General features: G+C 35.2%; 4 protein-coding genes and 1 long non-coding RNA gene across 6 annotated transcripts; 2 read left to right on the top strand and 3 right to left on the bottom strand.

The window, feature by feature from the left end:
* Window positions 1–3,047: 3,047 nt before the first annotated feature.
* Window positions 3,048–4,862, top strand: LOC111780148 (non-specific lipid transfer protein GPI-anchored 2). Its single transcript, XM_023660463.2, has 3 exons — window positions 3,048–3,496; window positions 4,439–4,501; window positions 4,596–4,862. Exons 1-3 carry the CDS (start codon window positions 3,148–3,150, stop codon window positions 4,733–4,735), a joined length of 552 nt encoding a protein of 183 aa, XP_023516231.2. The 5' UTR covers window positions 3,048–3,147; the 3' UTR covers window positions 4,736–4,862.
* On the bottom strand, window positions 4,672–8,209 carry LOC147787332 (uncharacterized). 2 transcript variants are annotated; one of them, XR_015413836.1, is made up of 4 exons: window positions 8,080–8,206; window positions 5,704–6,060; window positions 4,967–5,087; window positions 4,672–4,811 (listed from the first exon to the last, which is right to left on the bottom strand). It is a non-coding gene; the product is annotated as an uncharacterized LOC147787332 (long non-coding RNA). The 2 variants fall into 2 exon arrangements; XR_015413837.1 differs by lacking the exon at window positions 5,704–6,060 and having other exon boundaries at window positions 8,080–8,209.
* LOC111780147 (Ubiquitin carboxyl-terminal hydrolase family protein) lies at window positions 6,334–8,081 on the bottom strand. The gene has a single exon (XM_023660462.2). The coding sequence runs from the start codon at window positions 7,715–7,717 to the stop codon at window positions 6,524–6,526; it is 1,194 nt and encodes a 397-aa protein (XP_023516230.2). The 5' UTR covers window positions 7,718–8,081; the 3' UTR covers window positions 6,334–6,523.
* Window positions 8,210–11,200: 2,991 nt separating the features above from the next.
* LOC111779800 (T-complex protein 1 subunit eta) lies at window positions 11,201–16,750 on the top strand. Its single transcript, XM_087119786.1, has 14 exons — window positions 11,201–11,359; window positions 11,475–11,735; window positions 12,650–12,775; window positions 12,860–13,063; window positions 13,699–13,868; window positions 13,949–14,084; window positions 14,286–14,402; window positions 14,519–14,638; window positions 14,728–14,826; window positions 14,921–15,010; window positions 15,714–15,801; window positions 16,023–16,111; window positions 16,200–16,274; window positions 16,378–16,750. The coding sequence occupies exons 1-14, from the start codon at window positions 11,345–11,347 to the stop codon at window positions 16,474–16,476; spliced, it is 1,689 nt and encodes a 562-aa protein (XP_086975912.1). The 5' UTR covers window positions 11,201–11,344; the 3' UTR covers window positions 16,477–16,750.
* A 2,334-nt stretch (window positions 16,751–19,084) lies between these two features.
* LOC111779799 (F-box/kelch-repeat protein At5g26960) lies at window positions 19,085–20,658 on the bottom strand. Its single transcript, XM_023659953.2, has one exon. It carries the CDS (start codon window positions 20,574–20,576, stop codon window positions 19,233–19,235), a length of 1,344 nt encoding a protein of 447 aa, XP_023515721.2. The 5' UTR covers window positions 20,577–20,658; the 3' UTR covers window positions 19,085–19,232.
* Window positions 20,659–21,773: the final 1,115 nt, after the last annotated feature.

The following is a 21,773-nucleotide window of genomic DNA, read 5'->3' as shown; positions in this document are numbered from 1 at the left end:
AGGAGACTCAAAATCTTCGTGTCACCGGTTCAAATCTGCTATTGACAATAAGGATAATGTGTAGGAAATGAAATGGTCGGTATCGCTCAGTTGGTAGAGCAAGAGACTCAAAATCTTCGTGTCACCGGTTCAAATATGCTATTGACAGTAAAGATGATGGGTAGAAAATGAAATGGCCAGTAGTATCGCTCAGTTGGTAGAGCAGGGGACGCAAAATTTTCGTCTCACCGGTTTGCTATGAAAATAAATACGTCTGATGTGTCGGAAAGGAAATGGCGGATATAGCTCAGTTAGTACAGCAGAGAACTGAAAATCCTCGTATTAACGGTTCAAATCTGCTATTGACAACCATAGTTTTTATAGCTGTTTTTATCGTTCTAAAGTAGGTGATTGATTTTAGATCAGCTCTTGGACTTTCGGGTCGTTTTATTCTCTTTCAAACAATAGACTTTTCCACCATTTTTGCTCGTGCGACAAGAGAAGGAAAGCTACCATAGTCTACAATCCAAACTAACGACAGATTTTTCGAACCAGCTCGCCTCGTAGGACGGTTTGCGTGTTTTGAAATATTCATGTTTCATTAAATTCATCCAATATAATTCGTAGGCATTTTAACAATACGTTCACTTATCGTATTGGCTTAACTCAACGTCACTTTATTTGCTTAGTTGCTGGTAGTCTAATCGTGCTTGTCATGGTCAAATTTCACCTACGATGTTCCATCACATTAAAATATGATCACGAAACCAACTTCACCTAAGTCTCCTATTCGAACCTCAAATGCCTCCAATTACCTTAAAAACAAAAACGACTCTGAAACGATCCAAAGTCGTAACATGAGGATAAAAGTTAAGTCGAGAGGCGAGAGGAGGTGAGAGGAGAGTTGTTACCGTTATCCTTTGATCATTTTTTATGACGGGTCGATATTTGAGATATCAACTTTCTAAAATGTGGAAAGAAATAACCATTTGGACGTTAAATTTTTTTTTTTTTTTTTGTTAAATTATGAGCACTACCTAACCCGACCCAAACCATAAAAGTTAGATTGAGTTAGATTCTTTTTTTTTTTTTTTTTTTTTTTGAGTTCAAATTTTTTTAAACTGAAAAATTCCAGTTGGTCGTGGGTTGACTTTTTTTTTCTCGGATCAACCTAAGAACGGAATTACATCTCAACTCTACCTTACTTTTAAAATCATTATGAAAATTAAGAACATTTAACGTTTTGAATGAGTTGTGACTTGTAAATGTTCGAATATTTGAGATTTATGATATTTTAGTCATTAATGTAACATGTATCGTGGATAAGTAGCATTTTTTCAAATAACGAAAAAAACCCGACAACCCAATTCAAAAAATAGAAGGTTGGATTATGAGCTCTATTCAAGTGACTCCCGTCACAAACCCAACAAACTTGAAATTTAAGATTGGTATAAAAAAAAATCAACTCATCCGGTTTATACCCTAAATTTGAAAGACTAAACCTAAGCTTTATTAAAGAGTGCATGTAACAGCCTAAGCCCACCGCTAGCAGATATTGTCCTCTAAGTTTTTTCTTACGGGCTTCCCCTCAATGCTTTAAAACGCGTGGAATTGTTTCCACATCATTATAAACGACGTTTAATTCTCCTCTCCAACCCATACGAGACATCAAACTAAATTTGAATAATAAAAAAAAAAAAAAAAATCTAAAATATTATTTGAAAGCTCCTTTGAAAACAAATATTTATGAAAATAAATATTGAGATTTAATAGGAGAAAATTAGGAAGTTAGGTTGGTGGTGAGGTAATAATAAAATAATAATAATAATAATAATAAATAAAGTAAATACCTTGTACTTGTATTCCCCTTTTCATCTTTCATAATAATTATAAATGTGAAAATATTTATTTATTTATTAATTTATTATTATTATTTAATTTTATTCTTAACTCCCAACAATGAAAATAAATTGTCTCACAATAAGACTAAAAAAAGCAATATTTTCACATGGGCTCTCATTATTTCACATTATAAAAACTTTATGCCTTTTTGGCACAAGGAGAATTTGAATCCCAACAACTATTTTTAAATTATTATTCACTCCTTTTTTTTCTCAATATTTGTTGAAATTAATGTAAAAAATATATATATATATGATAATGATGGGATGCATAATTAATTAATTAATAATTGTAAGTAGTTTATTATACGACCCTTGCTAGCACTCGTTCCTTTCTCCAATCGACGTGGGACCCCTACCACCAAATCCACCCTCGTTCCTTTCTCCAATCGACGTGGGACCCCACCAAATCCACCCCTTTAGAGCCCACATCCTTGCTAGCACTGGTTACTTTCTCCAATCGACGTGGGACACCCACCAAATCCACCCCTTTAGATCCCAGCATCCTTGCAGGGACACCGCCTACCTCCTGTCTACCTCCTAAGGGTGTTTTGTTCTCCATGTGGGACATCACAATCCACCTCCTTTACAGCCCAGTGTCCTCACTAGCAGTCTTCCTTTCTCCAATCGATGTGGGACCCCCACCAAATCTACCCCTTTAGAGCCTAGCATCCTTGCAGGCACACCGCTTCCTGCCTCGTGTCTACCTCCCTTTTCAGAGAATAATGAGAAGGCTAACACATTATCCGGTGCCTGCCTCTAATATCATTTGTAACGGTCCAAACCCACCGCTAGCATACATTGTCTTCTTTAGGCTTTCCTAAAGGTTTAAAACGCGTCTAGGAGAAAGTTTTCACACTGTTATAAATGGCGTTTTGGGACATCACATTTATTTTAATAATAATTATTGGCGTATCTTATTTGGCGAAAAAAATAGGTGGGGTCATTATTAGGAGGTAGATAAATAACTAAAAGAAATAAATAGGGCCTTGGGAGTTGGGAGGGGGCCCACTCTCACACAGAAAATTAAAAAAAAAAAAAACAAAATAAAAACAAAAAACAAAAAAGAGAAATAAGTAAGCAATCAAAGTCCTGCAATGGCGGTAGCTGCTGCCATTAATTCACACTCGCCTTCCTCTTCCCAAACCACTTCCTTTCTTCTCTCTCTCTCTCTCTATATCTCTCTCCTCCTCCTCCTCTTCTCTTCAATTCCACCGCCAACCAACTCAAACCCTAGAAAACGAAACAACCGTCTCGATATACACCAATGGCGACGCCTTCGATCTGCGCGCTAGCGGCGGTGATAATCGCGATTCACGGCATTGCAGGGGCGGTGGCGCAGGCTCCGGCGCCGGGGCCAGCGGTTGCGACGGACTGCTTCACGACGCTGCTGAATATGTCGGATTGCCTATCGTACGTGTCGGCGGGGAGCAAGGACGTGAAGCCGGACAAGCATTGCTGCCCGGAGCTGGCGGGGCTGGTGGAGAGTAGCCCTAGCTGTCTCTGTCAGCTGCTTAGCGATCCTAATAAAGTTGGGTTAACCATTGATGTCGATAGAGCTATGAAGCTTCCTTCCGCCTGCAATGTCTCCACTCCTCCCGTCAATCTCTGTTCTCGTAAGCTTTCTTTTCCCTCTCCTTAAAAAAAATAAAAATAAAAATAAAAAATTTAAAAATTTAAAAATTAAAATTAAAATGCTTAATCTTTTTAAGATACCCAATTTATTTTTTTTTAATGGAATTTTTCAATTATGATTCAAATTTAAATTCCATGATTTTTCAATTTTTCAATTTTTCAATCTGCCCCCTAAGTTTTTGGAGATTTGTAGCTATTAAGTCCCTCAAACTTTAAAAATTACAACTTAATTGGGTCGTACAACTTAATTGTAACGACTCAGATCCACCGCCCGGTAGATATTGTCCTCTTTAGACTTTCCCTTTTGGGCTTCCCCTCAAGACTTGCTTCCCGACATTAAAACGCGTCTGCTAAGGGAAGGTTTCCACACTCTTATAAAGGGTGGTTTGTCCTCCTCCCCAATCAATATCCGACATCACATTCTTTGAATTTTAGACCTATTATTTTATAATAATTTAATCTTAAAAAATTGAACCGAAATTAATTTGTATAACGATGAACTTAATAAATCGTTACAAATTTTAAAGTACAGAGATCAAATTATTACCGAACTAAAACTAAAATTACAAAGACACTAAATTGGATTGTACTAAAGTTTAAGGACTAAGGTAAAACCGAAGCATTTTTTAATACTAAGTTCCTTGAAAGTTTAAAAACATTTTTAAAATAATCAAACAAACATTTTTTTAATATTAAGATCATGGAAATTGGAAGTTCAAAAACATTCTAAGAACAATCAAACAAACATAAAACTAATTTATTACCAAAGGACTTTTAGATTTCAAATTTGCAACAAACATGAACTTAGAACATGCTAGTTTCCCTCCATGAACAAAATTCAAATAAATTTTGAGGCTTAGATCAGTCTTAAAAGCATCATAAGAGGGAGGTTCGTAGCTCAAACCTGCTTGTTTTGAATGCAGTTTTGGGATTTCCAGTGGGATCAAATAGTCCAGCATCAGCCCCAGCCCCAGCACCAGGACCAGGTACTAAATCTTCCGTACTCTACATTCTATCAAGTTCATGGTTTGAGGCTATTCTGAATGAAAATTTCGTTGTTAAATGTTAAAACGTACCTAGGTGTTCAACCACTGGACGATGGAGGCTCCGGCACCCCCGGTACCCCGGGAAGCAGCGGGAATAGGGCTTCGAGCATCAACCGCCTTCATCTCGCATTTCCGCTTGGCATAGCCTTAGGATTTCTTCCGACGCTTCTCTAACCGAGATATCTTTGATTGTCTGTTATTGTTTGCCAATTCTTCTGTCTTTCCTTTTCAGTTCATATGTAGTATTGTACTGAGATATTTTCATGATTGTTAGGCAATAAAATGTTAGTTTCTATTGAAATATTTTGTTGAAACTACCTGTTCTTGTAGCTTGTAAAAAGTGCATGTTTCTGTGATGGTAAAGATTGGAAAAACAAGTTTTAGAGGGTAGCAAGAAGACATTACCAGGTAAGTTGAGACGATATCAACGCCATCGACATTTTGTATGCATTATCCACTGCTCGATGGAACAAATATTGGGGAAATGGATCAACAATCCTCAAAGTTCTCATCTCTAGACAAAATGCTGCATGACAAAATATAGATATAGCAATGAACATTATTTGATATAGCAATGAACATTATTTGAGATAAAAGAACATTATTTGAGATAAAAGAACATGATTTGCTGAAAAACATTTTGTTTCTTGTGAGGATGATATATCGGTAGGAGAGGGAACAAAACATTCTTTATAAAGGTGTGGAAACTTCTCCCGAACAGACCGTTTTAAAATCATGAACCTGACAACGATACGTAATGAGTCAAAGCGGACAATATTTGTTAGTGGTGGGCTAGTGTTGTTATAGTTGATATCAGAGCTAGACACAGGGCGGTGTGCCAACAAGGACATTGGGCCCCAAAGGTGGTAGATTGTGAGATCCTACATCGGTTGGAAAGGGGAATAAAACATTGTTCATAAGGGTGTAAAAACCTCTCCAATTCGTGAAGCTAGGGCGATACGTAATAGGTCAAAGCAGACATCGGCTTCGGCTTGGGCTTAGGCTTAGGCTATTACATTTATGAGACATTGCATTTTATAATAATAAAGTATGCAAATGGGAATAGGATAAACGAGAATGCCACATCCAAAAAAGAAAAAGAGACATCCCAAGTGAGCAAAGCATATTCAACGATTCCTTACCTTCAAACTTCTATAGTACAACCAAAAAATCTGTAGTCCAAATGGTTCAGACTCTGCCTTCTCACTTGAAACCAAGAAATGGCAGGGAAACTCAACGGACTACATGTCAAAGTGTTCAATAAATTGATGCAGATAATGAAGATGCAATGGAAATGTATAAGGAGGCGTATTAAACTTGAATAAGACGCATCTGTGTGAATGAAGCTTTGTTCAGAGCATAATTGCCAGCAGATCACAAAGAACGCAGTTCAGACTTCCAATAATGCTTACCTATGTTAAAAACTGAATTACTCGCCAGTTACTAGAGAAGTTGCCAGGAAGGTTCAATCCCCACGCTCTTCGTGCTTCGATCCTTCCCTAAAAGAATGATGTTCATATCTGTAAGAAGATGCAGCAAACAGCCCATTCTTCTATATTCAAGAAGGGTTTTCATATTGGGAATTAATGACCAACTACTCCAATACATTCAATGTCAAATCCCACATCGGTTGGGAAGGAGAACAAAGCATTTTTTATAAGAGCGTGGAAACCAACAGACGCGTTTTAAAAACTTCGAGTGAAAGCCTGAAAGGTAAAGCCCAAAGAGGACAATATCTGCTGTAGTAGACTTAGACCGTTACATTCAAATTCCATAATGTAAGCGTTCATCTCTCCACCATTCTGCACTTACATAATTCCATTGAAAAAATAAAGCATTCTCCTTTTTGTTTTCAGATACACAATGTATCACAAATTTCTGCCCAACAATGATTTCACCGATTGTAGAGTCATTAGTGAGCTTTGAAACACTTTTTGAAAGACTATAAATATTGTCCTTTGTTCATTTGTTACCTAAAGGAAAGTCACCATCTTCATTGTGAATTTGATCTACCTTCTGTCTTAAGCTGCTAGGAGGTAAACCACGACGCCCCATATCAACAAAATCTAGGAGTTTTCTCCTTACAGTATAAACTGGATTTGAATCTATTATACAACCCCTCTCATAAGCTTCTCTTAGAAAGACGGTATGTCTCTTTCCCTTGGTTGATAAATAAAATATCCCAGGATGGTCCAAGAATAGATCTCTTACATTTAACTCAATGCCAAACCATTTCCTAAAATGGCTGATCTTCTCTACTTCCACCATCTTTTCCACAGTCAAAGTCATGAATTCGTGAATAATTGAAACTGCTCGTTTTTCCAGTGCTATACCAGTGTTCCCATACTTGTTACTGTCGAGTGTTCCCTCGTATGGTCCGGTATATGGACACCTTTGCCATTCCTTAACCTTGGCCTTGAAGGTTTTTCTCAACCGCATCCCCGGAGGATAGCTATGTTTAAAGCTATACTTGATTTCTGTCTCGTCAACAGAATATCCGTCTTTACAACACTGAGTGACTCTCCATTCATCGACAGCTGCTCGGAAATGATTTCTCGGAATGTCATCAACCAACTTCAAAAAATGAGTATTTGGTTCATACGCATCACAAAGCTGAAAAATATGAGAGTTTTTCGATATCACGCAGTCCTCAAAATTGTCAGGGAGGCCAAGCTCCCTCCATACCTTGTAAATTGCACGCAGTGGTAACATCTTAGAATTCGCCATTGATAAAAGCCGGACTAATCTGTCAACAACCTGAGGCAATGAAGCATTGATAGCATCTGCTTCTTCACAAACTATATGGATGGCAGTATCTGTTAATTTGCAAAATGGTTGAGTCTTGTTTGGATCATAGAATATGTGAAAAATATGAGGGTATTTGCGAAGGAAGGAGGCAGCGCCACGGTTGAGATGGAGCTTCTGGGAAAGCCTCGAGAGGAATTCTAGAGATACCGATTGATTCCTCGGATTAGCAAGGATAAGATCTTGGACAGCAACCACTTTTAGAAGATTTTTGTACCTATCCATCAGTTTCTCAAACGTTGGATCTCTAGCTCTTGATGCAACATATTGGGAAGATGTTGTTTTACATCTAACAACCATATTGAGATACTGGCACCTTTTTGGAATGGATCTAAATATATGAGGTCCCATTTTAATGCACAAATTGCTCTAACAGCCCCTTGTCTCACAATACACTACTGATTTTTTCGCATACAAATGCAGCCATCACCCTCTTTCATGAACAACCAAATATAGAGGCCTCAAAAAAATTATCTTATACTTCAAATTAAATCAAAGCATTGGCACAAGAGAAGTTCATACTACCAGAGCACTAATTTTCTAAGTGAACTAACGCAAAATTTCCGCCCAACACAGATTTCAGATCAAGGCAATGGCTAATATACACTATTTAAAATCCCTCAACAAATCCACGAACTTCAAGAGAAATCCAGAGTTAGAAAAAGCTTGGAAAATGATTTACACATTCAGTTTTCAGTACGGCTTCCACTTACCCCGGCATACCTGCGTCCCAATGGAGCTTGTGAAAGCCTTCGACGACATTAAGAAGATAATCGAGGCCTCTTGTATCAATGAAAACTCCTCACGCTGTGAAACAAACAGATATTGTTTGAATCAATCGACATGAATAAATCAAAATGTGAGTGAAAAATCAAGAAAGATTGAATTGGGAATTTCTTCATTGACAATGAACAGAGAGCAGAAGGAACAAGGAAAGTAAGCAAACAACCGGAAAATCATACATTGAAATGGAAACCCTAATTTGAGAGTTCTCTTTTTTTCCCCCTTAATCGCCGACGAACTCTAATTTCACTTTCTAATTTAATTTTTAATTTTTAATTACTTATAATTTATTTGTTTCATTTTCCACTTTGTAATTCACATTCTAATTTTATTTTTTATTTTTAAATATTATTTCATTTTGCACTTTATTTTAAAAACAACTATGAATTTTTTTGTAATGTTTCAATAATATACCCTTAATTTAAGGGAAAAATATATATATAAAGTACATTTAAACTTTAAATATTTTTTTAAAAATACCTTTTTAACCTTCAAAAATACTTTTAAATTTTTTAAAAAACGTCGAAATCAACATAAAAAATAGTGGAGATAATATATGAGGTGTTGATAGATAGTTTACGTTATATTGGTGGTAAAGATTCTTGTACTCGATTGACTATGTTACTAAAGTGTTAGACTGAAGATCTGAAGGTTGTGTATTTGATCCATGCTGACCGCATGTGTTTAAGATTAGAATTTAAGTGCAAGTGCTCGAAAAAAGTTTTGTACTTGATTGACTGTGTTATATGAGGGTTTTGCGGGATAGTTCAGTTGGGAGAGCATCAGACTGAAGATATGAAGGTCGTGTGTTCGATCCGTGCTCACCTGTTTTACAATTACAAAAATCAAGTATAAAGTGCTTGAAAAAAGTTTTGTACTCGATTGACTATGTTATACTATGTAGGGATAGCTCAAGTGTGAGAGTATCAGACTGAAGATCTAAAGGTCGCGTGTTCAATCCATGCTCATAGCATGTTTAAAATAAAAAAGTCTTCATAATTAAACAGTCTTCAATAGAATTCTTTTATGCCTGTATCAGGGGGACCCAGACATGTACCTTCGATATTTATGTTCGTCATGATATCATGTGGGTCTTTCCCTTTTGTGGTGTTCACTTAGTGGGTCTATGTGCACATGCGTGAGCCGCGTGGGGAAATACCACACATCCAACCCTACCCGAAACGGGAAAGAGCTCAGGGCCATGCTAGGGTTTTAAAGGATACGTCCCATCGAGCCGCGTGTGGGGAAGTACCACACATCCAACCCTACCCGAAACGGGAAAGAGCTCAGGGCCATGCTAGGGTTTTAAAGGATACGTCCCATCATGTATGTGTGTTTGCATAACCCAACTTCAACAATAGGATAAATACCACACATCCAACCCTACCCGAAACGGGAAAGAGCTCAGGGCCATGCTAGGGTTTTAAAGGATACGTCCCATCGAGCCGCGTGTGGGGAAGTACCACACATCCAACCCTACCCGAAACGGGAAAGAGCTCAGGGCCATGCTAGGGTTTTAAAGGATACGTCCCATCATGTATGTGTGTTTGCATAACCCAACTTCAACAATAGGATTACTTACTGGGTACTTCTTAGAATAAGTCACCCAACTTCAACAATAGGATTACTTACTGGGTACTTCTTAGAATAAGTCACCCAACTTCAACAATAGGATTACTTACTGGGTACTTCTTAGAATAAGTCATGTGCTACTCTTATGTTTCAAGTAAAAGTAAAATGCCTTTGTACGACAATGAATGTTGAAATTACTATAGAAATTAAGATAGAATAATAGGGTTAGATGATGAAAGTCCCACATCTGCTAATTTAGGGAATGAACGTGAGTTTATAATAAAAAAATACTCTCTCCCTCCATTGGCATGAAGCCTTTTGGGAAGCACAAAGCAAAATTACGAGAGTTTATGCTCAAAATGGATAATATCATACAATTGTGGAGAGTCGTCTTCATCTAAAAGACATGTATGGAGTGATGTTTTTTTATTTAGACAAAAAAAAAAAAAAAAAGAGGGGCGTTCCATTTTTTATTTTTATTTTTTAAATGTTACCTAACATTAAAACATTAAATTAAAAAATAGGTAATGTCGATATAAAATTATAGGTTGCATATTAATTAATTTTTAAAATTTTAAATGATTTATTATACATAAAATTGAAAATTTTTAAGTTTTTAAAAATATTTTAAAATTTATAGATTAAATTGAAAAAAAAAGTTGCATATTAATTAATTTTTAAAATTTTAAATTATTTATTATACATAAAATTGAAAATTTTTAAGTTTTTAAAAATATTTTAAAATTTATAGATTAAATTGAAAAAAAAAGTTGCATATTAATTAATTTTTAAAATTTTAAATTATTTATTATACATAAAATTGAAAATTTTTAAGTTTTTAAAAATATTTTAAAATTTATAGATTAAATTGAAAAAAAAAAGTTGCATATTAATTAATTAAAAAATTTTAAATTATTTATTATACATAAAATTGAAACTTTTTAAGTTTTTAAAAATATTTTAAAATTTATAGATTAAATTGAAAAAAAAAAAGTTGCATATTAATTAATTTTTAAAAATTTTAAATTATTTATTATACATAAAATTGAAACTTTTTAAGTTTTTAAAAATATTTTAAAATTTATAGATTAAATTGAAAAAAAAAAGTTGCATATTAATTAATTTTTAAAAATTTTAAATTATTTATTATACATAAAATTGAAACTTTTTAAGTTTTTAAAAATATTTTAAAATTTATAGATTAAATTGAAAAAAAAAAGTTGCATATTAATTAATTTTTTAAAATTTTAAATTATTTATTATACATAAAATTGAAACTTTTTAAGTTTTTAAAAATATTTTAAAATTTATAGATTAAATTGAAAAAAAAAAGTTGCATATTAATTAATTTTAAAAAATTTTAAATTATTTATTATACATAAAATTGAAACTTTTTAAGTTTTTAAAAATATTTTAAAATTTATAGATTAAATTGAAAAAAAAAAAGAAATTGAGAAAGTAATTTAAAAATAGAAAAGAGAAACGAAATCTCACTCTTTCGGAAGTTAGAAGGCTTTGGCGCACAAAGGCTTCTTCCCCAACTCCCCACAAAACCCTAGAGACCAACACGAACACTTGCAGCGTCTTCACTTCCGTGCTACTCCCACCTCCGCATCTCCAACAATGGCAGCCATGCTGGTAAGCTCTCCCAATCTCGCCTTCTTCTTTCTCCTTCTCGCATGAGATTTGCTGTTTTTTTTTTTTTTCATTTCCTTCACTATATCTGACTGTGTTTGTCGGAGAAAATGTACAGCAACCTCAGATCATACTGCTGAAAGAGGGAACGGATACTTCCCAAGGCAAGGCGCAGTTGGTGAGCAACATCAATGCCTGCACAGCTGTGGCGGATGTGGTGCGTACCACCTTGGGACCTAGAGGTATGGACAAACTCATCCACGACGATAAGGGAAATGTCACCATTTCCAATGATGGTGCTACCATTATGAAGCTTCTCGATATTGTTCATCCTGCCGCTAAGATCCTCGTGGACATCGCTAAGTCGCAGGACTCCGAGGTATTGTTCTGGTGTTTTTGTTATTCTTTCTTGTATTTGTTGGTACTGCTGCTGGAACTGCTGCGTTTGATTCATCACGTCCGGCATAGAGATATTGGGATGATTAGTTCCTTAATCTTGGATTTTTGTTATGTAATTAGCTCTTTTTGGTACTTGTGTTTCTCAATTTGTATTGATTTATTGCAAATCAATTTAAAAGTGATATGAAGTGCCGATATTAAATTCTTTATATCACATTTTATTGACAATATTGCATTGTGGAAGGGTGAAGATGATTCTTCATGTCACGTTCAGTAAGGGTGCTGAAAATGAGAAGATGTGAGGTTTTTAGCTATCGAGCTATCGTTTTTGTTGATAAAAAATAACTCCCTATAAAGTTTAAGAGTAGTTGCATATTCATTTTTTCCCCTTCTCCATTGCAGCAGGCAAGCAGGCTTTGGGACCTTACCCACCATTGTTTATTTTATTTTATTTTTTAAAATTAACATTCCGGTTCTGTCTGATCTCTGATGTGAAATCAAGATTTTCTGTAAAGATTAATGATTTACTATACATATTTCTGTTCAAGAAACGGTGGCATTGGCTTTTGTGTGCTTGATTATTTTCACGCACCTCGAGTGTCATATTGAAATTTAATAAGCTTAAGTAAATCTTTTGTTCTCTATCACAAAGGATCAAGTATTCTTGAAATAATGGTGACACATTTTGAACCTTAAAGAGGTTTTTGGGTAATAGTTTCTTATATGCTCCCACTATTGTTATTGTATATTTTTTTATTGGGTCGAGTTTTTCTATTTACTCCAACGTCCCTCCCTAGAAACAAAAGGGGGGGAAAATGAAAAATGAAAAATGAAACTTTATATATGATCAAAGTGATGGGATTGTTCACGTAACTTCTTAATACTGTGTTCCAGGTTGGTGATGGGACAACAACTGTTGTTCTTCTCGCTGCTGAGTTCTTGAGGGAGGCCAAGCCTTTTATTGAGGATGGAGTCCACTCCCAAAATTTAATACGAAGCTATCGGGCTGCAAGCCAATTGGTCTGTGATTTTAGTTTCCGTCACTGATTCATTTTTCGGTTGAATGGTCATCCTAACTCTCCTCTGATTGGGTTTGTTTGGTAGGCAATTGAGAAAGTAAAAGAGTTGGCAACCAGTATAGAGGGGAAGAGCTTGGAGGAAAAGAAAAGCTTGTTGGGTAAATGTGCTGCGACAACACTTTCATCTAAGCTCATTGGTGGTGAGAAGGATTTCTTTGCATCAATGGTTGTTGATGCTGTTATTGCAATTGGCGATGAAGATAGGCTAAATATGATTGGAATAAAGAAGGTGTGTACACTTATGTAATTCTTTTACATTCTTCATTGTTTTGCTCCATGGGTACAGATAACACTGTCTGGTGGAACATAAAATCAGTCTGCTGTGCAGTATTATAATTTGTGTTTTGACTTTTCTGAACTGAAGATGCCTAGGTAAATTGTCAACTTTGAAAGCTCATGTGGGATAGTGATTTATTTATGTATGATTCTGTGATATATACTGTATTTCTTTAAAGAACATTTAAAAATAATATAAGGTGTTGTTAAACGCCTTCTGTGAACTTGAGGCAGTATGAAAAAGTTATTTGTTCTTAGGTGCCCTAGATCTTGAGGATTACAATGTCTAATTGTACCTTCTGCGTAATGCTTATTTTCAGCTGTTAAATTTTTCAGCGTTATGTTTGGTAGAGGTCAACTTTTGGCTCATTTCTTTATGTAATTCTGACCATTCTCTGCATTTAAACAGTATGTTGCTGTTGAAACCTTCAGAATCAAAATTATTTTTCAAAGTTATTTATTTATATGTAATTTTTGGTTCTTTTATAGTTACTCTTTTATTAAGTTTCACCTTGAGTTGATTTTAATGAAAGGCTGGTACATTTGCTAAATGGTTATGCTCTGTTGGAATTTTTATGTGCTTGTCAGGTTCCTGGAGGGACTATGCGTGACTCCTTCCTGGTAAATGGTGTTGCCTTCAAGAAGACATTTTCTTATGCAGGTTTCGAACAGCAGCCAAAGAAGTTTTTAAATCCAAAGATTCTCTTGCTAAATATTGAATTGGAACTGAAATCAGAGAAAGAAAATGCTGAGATACGGTAGGATTCATTTTACAGACTTCCACCCCCCCGCCCGTGTCTTTTTTGACTACTAAACTACCAGAAATTGTTTTTTGTAGGCTTTCTGATCCATCGCAGTATCAGTCCATTGTTGATGCAGAATGGAATATTATTTACGAAAAGTTAGACAAATGTGTAGAGAGTGGAGCCAAGGTTGTTCTTTCGCGTTTGGCTATTGGTGATCTTGCCACACAGGTTGTTATTTGTCTTTCCCCACAATTATTGCATCTCCAGTATTTTTGGTAGTCAGAAAAGCCCTCTTATGTCAAAGAAATAAGATTCTAGACAATGTATATTGTGAAGGAAGTAATTTCTATTGAAATATTAAGAAGTATCATCACCTTTCATTCAGTAATGTTGCCTCTGAATCCATATCAACGGTTTACTTTTTAACAGTATTTTGCAGACCGAGATATTTTCTGTGCTGGCCGTGTGGCTGAGGAAGATCTACATAGGGTTGCTGCTGCAACTGGTGGAACTGTACAGACATCTGTCAACAACGTTATTGATGAGGTACACATGTTTTCTTCTATAGTAATTTTATGTAATTGTATAGGAACTAATGTTCTTGGTGTTCCTCCGTTTTTCATAATGACCATGTGACGTTACTTTACTTTGTTGGCTTAAAGGTTCTTGGGACATGTGAGGTTTTTGAGGAAAAGCAAGTTGGTAATGAAAGATATAATATATTCAGTGGCTGTCCATCAGGTAGAACAGCCACCATAGTCCTTCGAGGTGGAGCTGATCAGGTATGACTTTTGTTGAAAACATCAAATTGAATATATCACATTGTGTTTGCCAATTATTCTGAATTTGCTACACTTCCATTATCATTTAGTTTATTGAAGAAGCAGAACGTAGCTTGCACGATGCAATCATGATTGTTAGAAGAGCAATGAAGAATTCTACTGTTGTTGCTGGAGGCGGAGCAATTGATGTACGTTTACTATTTCAGTTAGAGCTTAATTTGACCGTTGCTTTGATTTAAATATCCCTTTCTCACTTTTTTTCTACCAATCACTTTGTTGCAGATGGAGATCAGTCGATATTTGAGGCAGCATGCACGCACAATAGCTGGCAAGTCTCAGCTTTTCATCAACTCATATGCCAAAGCCCTTGAGGTAGATCAGTGTCCTCTCGCTTATTTTTTCTACTGGAGTTTTTATGTTCTGTAGTGCCAAGACTCATTGATGACTATTTTGGAGTTAGATTGTAGAGATTTTAAATTCTTTAGAACTAAATGCAACTGTAAGCACAGAACATCATTCCTTCGTTTGGAAATTTTGTGCGCCAAAGTTTCTTTTAAAGACCAGAACATACTGTATACTACCATCACTGCTTGCCTGCACATCCTTGGTTGACGAATCCATTTATTTAAACGATTCTCTGATTTCATTGCACAGCTCTATCTTGAGTCTTTGATTGTTGAAAATAAATTTTTTACCTCCCGTTTTGAAACGTTTGTTATTTAAATATTTGTTCCCGGCTTGCTGCCTGATAAATTTGAGTTGGGCACTTCCTTGCCTATTAAAAGGGTTAGGAAATTGATGAAAAATGTATCCTATACGAATAGAATGGAGGGCTGGGTGTTCTACAAATTAGTATACATTCTTTTGACATTCTTTTACCTCCAGGATATTGTTAATGATATAATCGTCCCCCACTCATACTTGAACATCATCAACTCATCCCTGCTGAATGATAATTCATGGACATGGACAATGTTTCTCTTCTTGATGCTAATGTAATGTAGTAGGAGGAACTTGGTCTATTCATGGTTTTATGAGTGATACCTTACTGGGCTGTCTTGCTGTGGTCCTGCAGGTTATACCCAGACAACTGTGTGACAATGCTGGATTTGACGCTACTGATGTGCTCAACAAATTGCGACAGAAGCATGCACATCCTTCAGGTAGAATTTTTCGTCTCAAAATTGCTTGTTCTTGGCATCCTTACTTTCATTTGATTAATGGTCAAGTTTAATTAAAGTGCACGATGTGGCGATTCATTTCTTTCATTCTGTTTCTATTTGGCCTGGTTGCAATGACAATTTTAGTTTGTCTTTCCTTGGATTTACTGTGCTACATCAATTTTCAAATGATTGTATAATGACATTTTGCGGTTCTCAAATAGGTGAGGGTGCACCGTATGGGGTGGACATCAACACCGGTGGAGTTGCTGATTCATTTGCAAACTTCGTATGGGAACCTGCTGTTGTGAAGGTATCTGATTGCATTGACTCGTTGCTGTAAAAACAATCAGTGTCCATTGGAAGCACCTTGATTTTAAAATTTGTACCCTTGCTTGCAGATAAATGCTATTAATGCTGCTACAGAGGCAGCTTGTCTCATATTAAGTGTTGACGAAACTGTGAAGAATCCCAAGGTTATTATTTGATCGAGTTAACTCTGTTTTGCGATTTCTTTTTCTCTCAGTCATGTGTTACTAATAACGATTCTCCCCCCTCCTCCTACCTTTATCATGCCAGTCCGAGAGTGCACAGGGAGAAGCTGCTGCCAGTGCCATGGGCGGAAGACGTGGTGGCGCTGCATTCCGTGGCCGTGGACGTGGAATGCGAAGACAATAAGCTTCATTCAACTCTTGCTGGCGAGAAGCACAGTTTGGTTAGTTCAATTTTTACTTTGTTGCCTTCGTGTGCTTTTCAGTTGTACTACAACAATCAGATTTTAATCTTATTAGGCCAATAGACAAAACCTTGAGTGATTTTGATCATATATAGAACTTTACAATGGAGAGTGATTTCGATGCTGCATCTGATTGCTGTTTTTTCCTTCCTTTTTGTGGACCCAACACTCATTTTGTAGTTTCGAATTATTTGTAGAGAAACCAATTTTCTTCAAGTTTCTTTTTCTTTCTGGAATTATAGTTTATATTTGGTAAGAAATGCAATTAGTTTCTTAGTTTCTATACTTTTGTCCTTCAAAATTTGAAAGGATGAGTAGGATTGAAGTGAAAAGTGCATATTTATTCGATGTTGGATCTTGAATTAGATGTTGTGTGGATGAGAGAGATTGAGTGTGTGTAGCCTTCCAACAATAAAGTCTGTCATTTCCATAACTTTGCAATAATAGAAACTTTAGGAAATATATGATAACATGGCCTGCATGCCAACTATACTGTCCCTTACTATTTGTACTCATTAATTATTGTGTTACCAATCATTTACTTTCCATATGTTTTCTTTCAGGAATTAAATTTATTGCTAATGTTTTTTCAGGAATTAGGTATTTTGGGTTCACATATGAACTCTTCTAAGTTAAGGTAATGTTCAGAATTCGGAATTTTGCAATTAAAGTTTTATTTCTAATTATGAACTTCATGGTTAGGTTAGGTTTAGTAGGTTTAGTGCATGGCTCTATACCATGTTAGGACTCACGGATCATAGGAATCACGGATCTCACAATGAAATGATATTGGATCTCTACAATGATATGATATTGGATCTCTACAATGATATGATATTGTCCACTTTGAGCATAAGCTCTCATGGCTTTGTTTTCGGCTTCCCAAGGCCTCGTACCAATGTAGGTAGTATTCTTCACTTATAAACCCATGATTTCTACTAAATTAACCAATGTGGGACTCACTCCCATTAATCCTCAATCCTCAACAATCTTCCCCTCGAATGAAGTACACTATAAGCTTCCTCAATCCTCAACAATCTTCCCCTCGAATGAAGTACACTATAAGCTTCGCCTGAGGTTTATGGAGCTCTCTTGAATAGCCTCCCCTTAGTCGAGACTATTGATGTTTATATAGGCCAAAGTTTTTCTGTAAAACCAAAAAATTATGAATAATTTAGGTAAAAGTACACATTTTTAATGCTAAGGGCTCGATTGTTCGATTATCAAAATTAAGTTGTTTTTACTTCTAAATTAAGTTATAGATCTTGTTATTAGTATTCATATTGATATTGTTTTATGTGTATTGCTTTTATACGGCCGGGAGTCATTGGTTCAAGTCCAATAGTAGGTAGAATTTTTTAGATACCACAAGTTTTTCTACTCTGTTCTATTGATTTTCTATTTTTTCCATTCCACTCTATATTTATTTTATTTTTTAATTGTAATTCTTTTTTACATGAAAATTTTAGTTCACTTGATTATTTAGATCAACTAGGTATGCCATTGATAGCCTCTACTCGTGTCCTAGCTCGTCTGAGAGCTAAATTTACCTCTATTATGGATATTTGTTTGTCTCTATTAAGGATATTTGAGATGAGTAATATTTAACATCGAAATATTTCAATTTTTAGATATTTGAATCCTTGCTTCCAAGAATGACCAATTTTGGATACAATTTTTTTATTTAATTCTATTTCGGTTTTCAAAATTTCATATTTTTTTATTAAAAATACAAAAATGTGATATTTTAGCTTATAAAAAAAAAAGTTAAATTCAAAGACATTTCTAAACCAATACAAGCTTTAATTATACTTCTAAATTTAATGTCTTTTTTTTTTCACACTTTTCTTTAGATGATTATAACTATTTTTAAGAAAACATCTAAACAAAAAGTTTAAAAACAAAAAATAACTATATATATATAAAGTCTTCAAACTTCGTTCCAACCTTGAAATCAAACTTAGAACTTTTGTGATAGACGTCATATAAGCTTAATTTAAAAAAAAAAATAAAAAAAGAAGTTGAAATCTTATAGTTTCTTTTATTTATTATTTACTTTTTAATTTTGAAAGCCTCATTTTTATTAAAAATGACTTAAGAACTCAAAATGTGTTTACAAGAAAGGGGAAAGGCTTACGGACAAATGGTCAAGAAACAAACATAAAACTCAAATAATAAAAAATACGTTTTTTTAAATTTTTTTTTAAATTATACCTTATTCTTGTTTTTTTTTATTTTTTACCTCTTTTAAATAAACATTTGAATTTTTAATGAAATTCTAAAAAGTACAACAATTTTTTTTTAAAAAATAATTAGTTTGGAGATCCCTCAAAGTTCAAAGAAAGTTGACCATATTATTTTTTTATAGTCTTTCAATTTTAAAATTATCAAAAAAATAATCCAATATTAAGATAATAATAATAATAATAATAAACATGTCAGTGAAGTCAGGACCTCGAGCCTGGAAAAAAAATCCAAACCCCAATTAAAAATAATAATAATAATAATAATTAAATAAAAAGAAAAATATAAAAGGATTCAAAGCCCCCATGCAAATAAATCTTCAATTACTTCATCATGTTTTTGTTTAATTAATTGACTAATCAACCAATCGGATTTCGATATCTCACTCGCTTTCGTGACGTCCACGCGCTCCCTTTCGGACCCTTTACTGTTTACGTCTTGCGGTGGCGCGTCATCAGCACTCGACGCACACGCAGGCAGCGCGTTGCATAACTTCCGGCATTTCCGCTCCTCTTCTCCAATCTCCGCTCTTCGTCTCGTAGATCAGTACCAAACCTTCCTTTAGTCCTCTTGCGCTTCTTCCGCTTCGGCGGAGTAAATCGTCGATGCAGCCAGCGACCTGAATCAGCACCACCGTCTCTCCCACTCCGACGCAGCTGAATCTCACCGTGCTGTCCAGCCGGAACTGCGGCGGGAGTGGCGGACTTTTTATTCTGTACCACTCGCCGAATCCGGCGGTTTTGGTTGAGCTTTGGGTGGTGGTGTGTCTGTTGGAGTTGTTAGGGCACTTTCTTCTTGCGTCGAATTTCCAGAACGAGAGCTCGACGGCGTGGCTAGCGAGGACGAAGATATGTCCCGCCGCTGCACACGCCGCCACCACGCAGCCTCCTCCCGGTACGGCGCGGCTTCTCAGCCACGTACGCGCCTCCACATCGTACATATCCATGGAGCTCGCGTAGATATGCGCCTCCGATCCACCAGCGGCGCGTGATGTTAGGTTACCAGAAACTCCTCCCCCGATCTTCAATCCTCCAATCACGTAGAACACACCGTCCACAGCGGCTCCGATACAACCGTAGCGTCTTCTCGTTGACTGAGCAACGACTTGCCAAGAGTCCGTCTCTGGATCATACATCTCCACCGCCGTCGTGGTCGCAGCACCGCCAGCGACGTAGATTCTACCGGAAATCACCGCATTGGCGAATTTCTTCCTGGAGAAATTCATCGCAGATCTGGCGGTGACCATTCCAGACCAGGTATCGTAAAGGAACATCGCATTTCGGCCGATTAGGTAAATCCTAGGTCCAATGGCAGAGAGGCGCGCGTGAGAGAGCAATCCATAGAAATTACTAAGGAACAAACTCTCCTTCGCTCTGAAGAGCGCAACCTTCCACAATCCGCCGTCTCGGAAGTTGAAACTCGCTGCAAATAGGCCGTAATTAGTTGCAGAGACAGCATAAACAGTATCTTCCAAATGACCGCGAAGACGGCGAAGATCGACAAACGAAGAGGAAAGCAGAAGGCGAGACCACTGACGGCAAACGAGAGAAACGGAAGGAAGAGAAGCGGACGGAACTCTGGAAAGGCACTCCAAAAGAAGGTCGTCGGGAAGGGAGGAGACGGCGGCGGGGGGTGGGGGGAGGTGATTAGAGGCGATATTAGTAGTTTCGAAGCAAGATTTGGAGTGAACAGGGACGGTGGCGGAGGAATCGTTAGGGTTAGGGAAGCAAGATTTGATGAACCAGGAGAAATGGCGAGAGTTTGAGCCGGAGTTGTTGTCCGACGCCATTGACGCCATTAGCGAAGAAGCCAAGCTTTTAGCATCCAAATTTTGTTCCTCTCTCTGTGTGTGGCTATCAAAATCACAGAAATTCAGAATTTCCCAAATTCTAAAAAAATAATAATAATAATAAATAAATAAATAAATAATAATAAAATATATATATATATATATATATATATATATATATATATATATATATATATATATATATATATATATATATATATATATTAATTTAATTTTATAATAAATTTTAACTGTTTTAAAAGTAATTTTTCAAAATATATATTGAATTTGAGCGGTGAATCTTAATTAAATATTTAAAAATAAATATATTACGAACTACTATTTTATTTTTTAAAAAAACAAAAATTTAAATAAATGAATCGAACAACTCGAGCCAGTGTAACTTAATAAAGGTTGTTCTGGTTGAAAAAATTTACAACCCGAACAATTAATTTAGATCTAAAAAATGTCTCAACTTAACTCACGATGACGAACACCGCTACTTCATTCAAGGAATTAGTAATATTTCTTATATCTCGACGTCTGAATTTTTATCGGTCCTCGATTTAAACTTTTATTATATTATATTCTAAAAAGTGTCGAATATAAAAGGAAAAGTATTGAAAAGATAAAATATTTGGTGTTAAAGAGGTTTTTTTTCTTTTTTTTTTTGGGACAAAAATCTTATCCCTTAGAATCAAGAACATAACAACGAAATGATTCTGGTTTTCTCGTTCTTGTTTTTTTTAGATCAAATTATTTTATAACCTATCTAATGCGTTCTTGAACTTTTAATTTAGTGTTTAATCGATTTACGAAGTATTGAATTTTTTTTAAAAAAATTAATTGATACATTAAATTTTAAAGTTTCTATTTATTAGATTCATGAAATTTTAAAAATACTCAAAAAAAAAAAAAAAAAAAAAAACACAAAATCAACATAAAATTTATAATTTTAAGAAGGTAAATTTAAATTTAATTAAAAAATTTTATTAATAAATGTAGCAAATTAATTTTTAAATTGTGAAAATTGAAGTTAAAAGATAAAATAAAAGATTGATTAAAGGAAAAATATTATAAAAAAATTGAAGAAGAAATGGGTAATTTAATTTATTTAAACCTTAAAAGAGTCAAAATTTATGTTCATATAAGTATTTTATAATTAGATTTGAGAATAAACTAATTCATTTGATAATTATTAAACCT

The sequence above is a fragment of the Cucurbita pepo genome, chromosome 18, assembly GCF_057944985.1.
Source record: "Cucurbita pepo subsp. pepo isolate OVF chromosome 18, ASM5794498v1, whole genome shotgun sequence".
NCBI lineage: Eukaryota > Viridiplantae > Streptophyta > Magnoliopsida > Cucurbitales > Cucurbitaceae > Cucurbita > Cucurbita pepo.
This window is presented reverse-complemented; position numbering and strand designations above follow the sequence as displayed.

Bases quoted from the DNA above. Each gene is read 5' to 3' on its own strand.
- LOC111780147 (XM_023660462.2), bottom strand. From the start codon at position 7,717: ATGGGACCTCATATATTTAGATCCATTCCAAAAAGGTGCCAGTATCTC.
- LOC111779800 (XM_087119786.1), top strand. The intron at 13,064-13,698 runs GTGTGTACACTT...TGTGCTTGTCAG, and splicing joins ATATGATTGGAATAAAGAAG to GTTCCTGGAGGGACTATGCG. The intron at 16,112-16,199 runs GTATCTGATTGC...CCTTGCTTGCAG, and splicing joins GGGAACCTGCTGTTGTGAAG to ATAAATGCTATTAATGCTGC.
- LOC111779799 (XM_023659953.2), bottom strand. From the start codon at position 20,576: ATGGCGTCAATGGCGTCGGACAACAACTCCGGCTCAAACTCTCGCCAT.
- LOC111780148 (XM_023660463.2), top strand. From the start codon at position 3,148: ATGGCGACGCCTTCGATCTGCGCGCTAGCGGCGGTGATAATCGCGATT. The intron at 3,497-4,438 runs GTAAGCTTTCTT...TTTTGAATGCAG, and splicing joins TCCCGTCAATCTCTGTTCTC to TTTTGGGATTTCCAGTGGGA. The intron at 4,502-4,595 runs GTACTAAATCTT...AAACGTACCTAG, and splicing joins AGCCCCAGCACCAGGACCAG to GTGTTCAACCACTGGACGAT.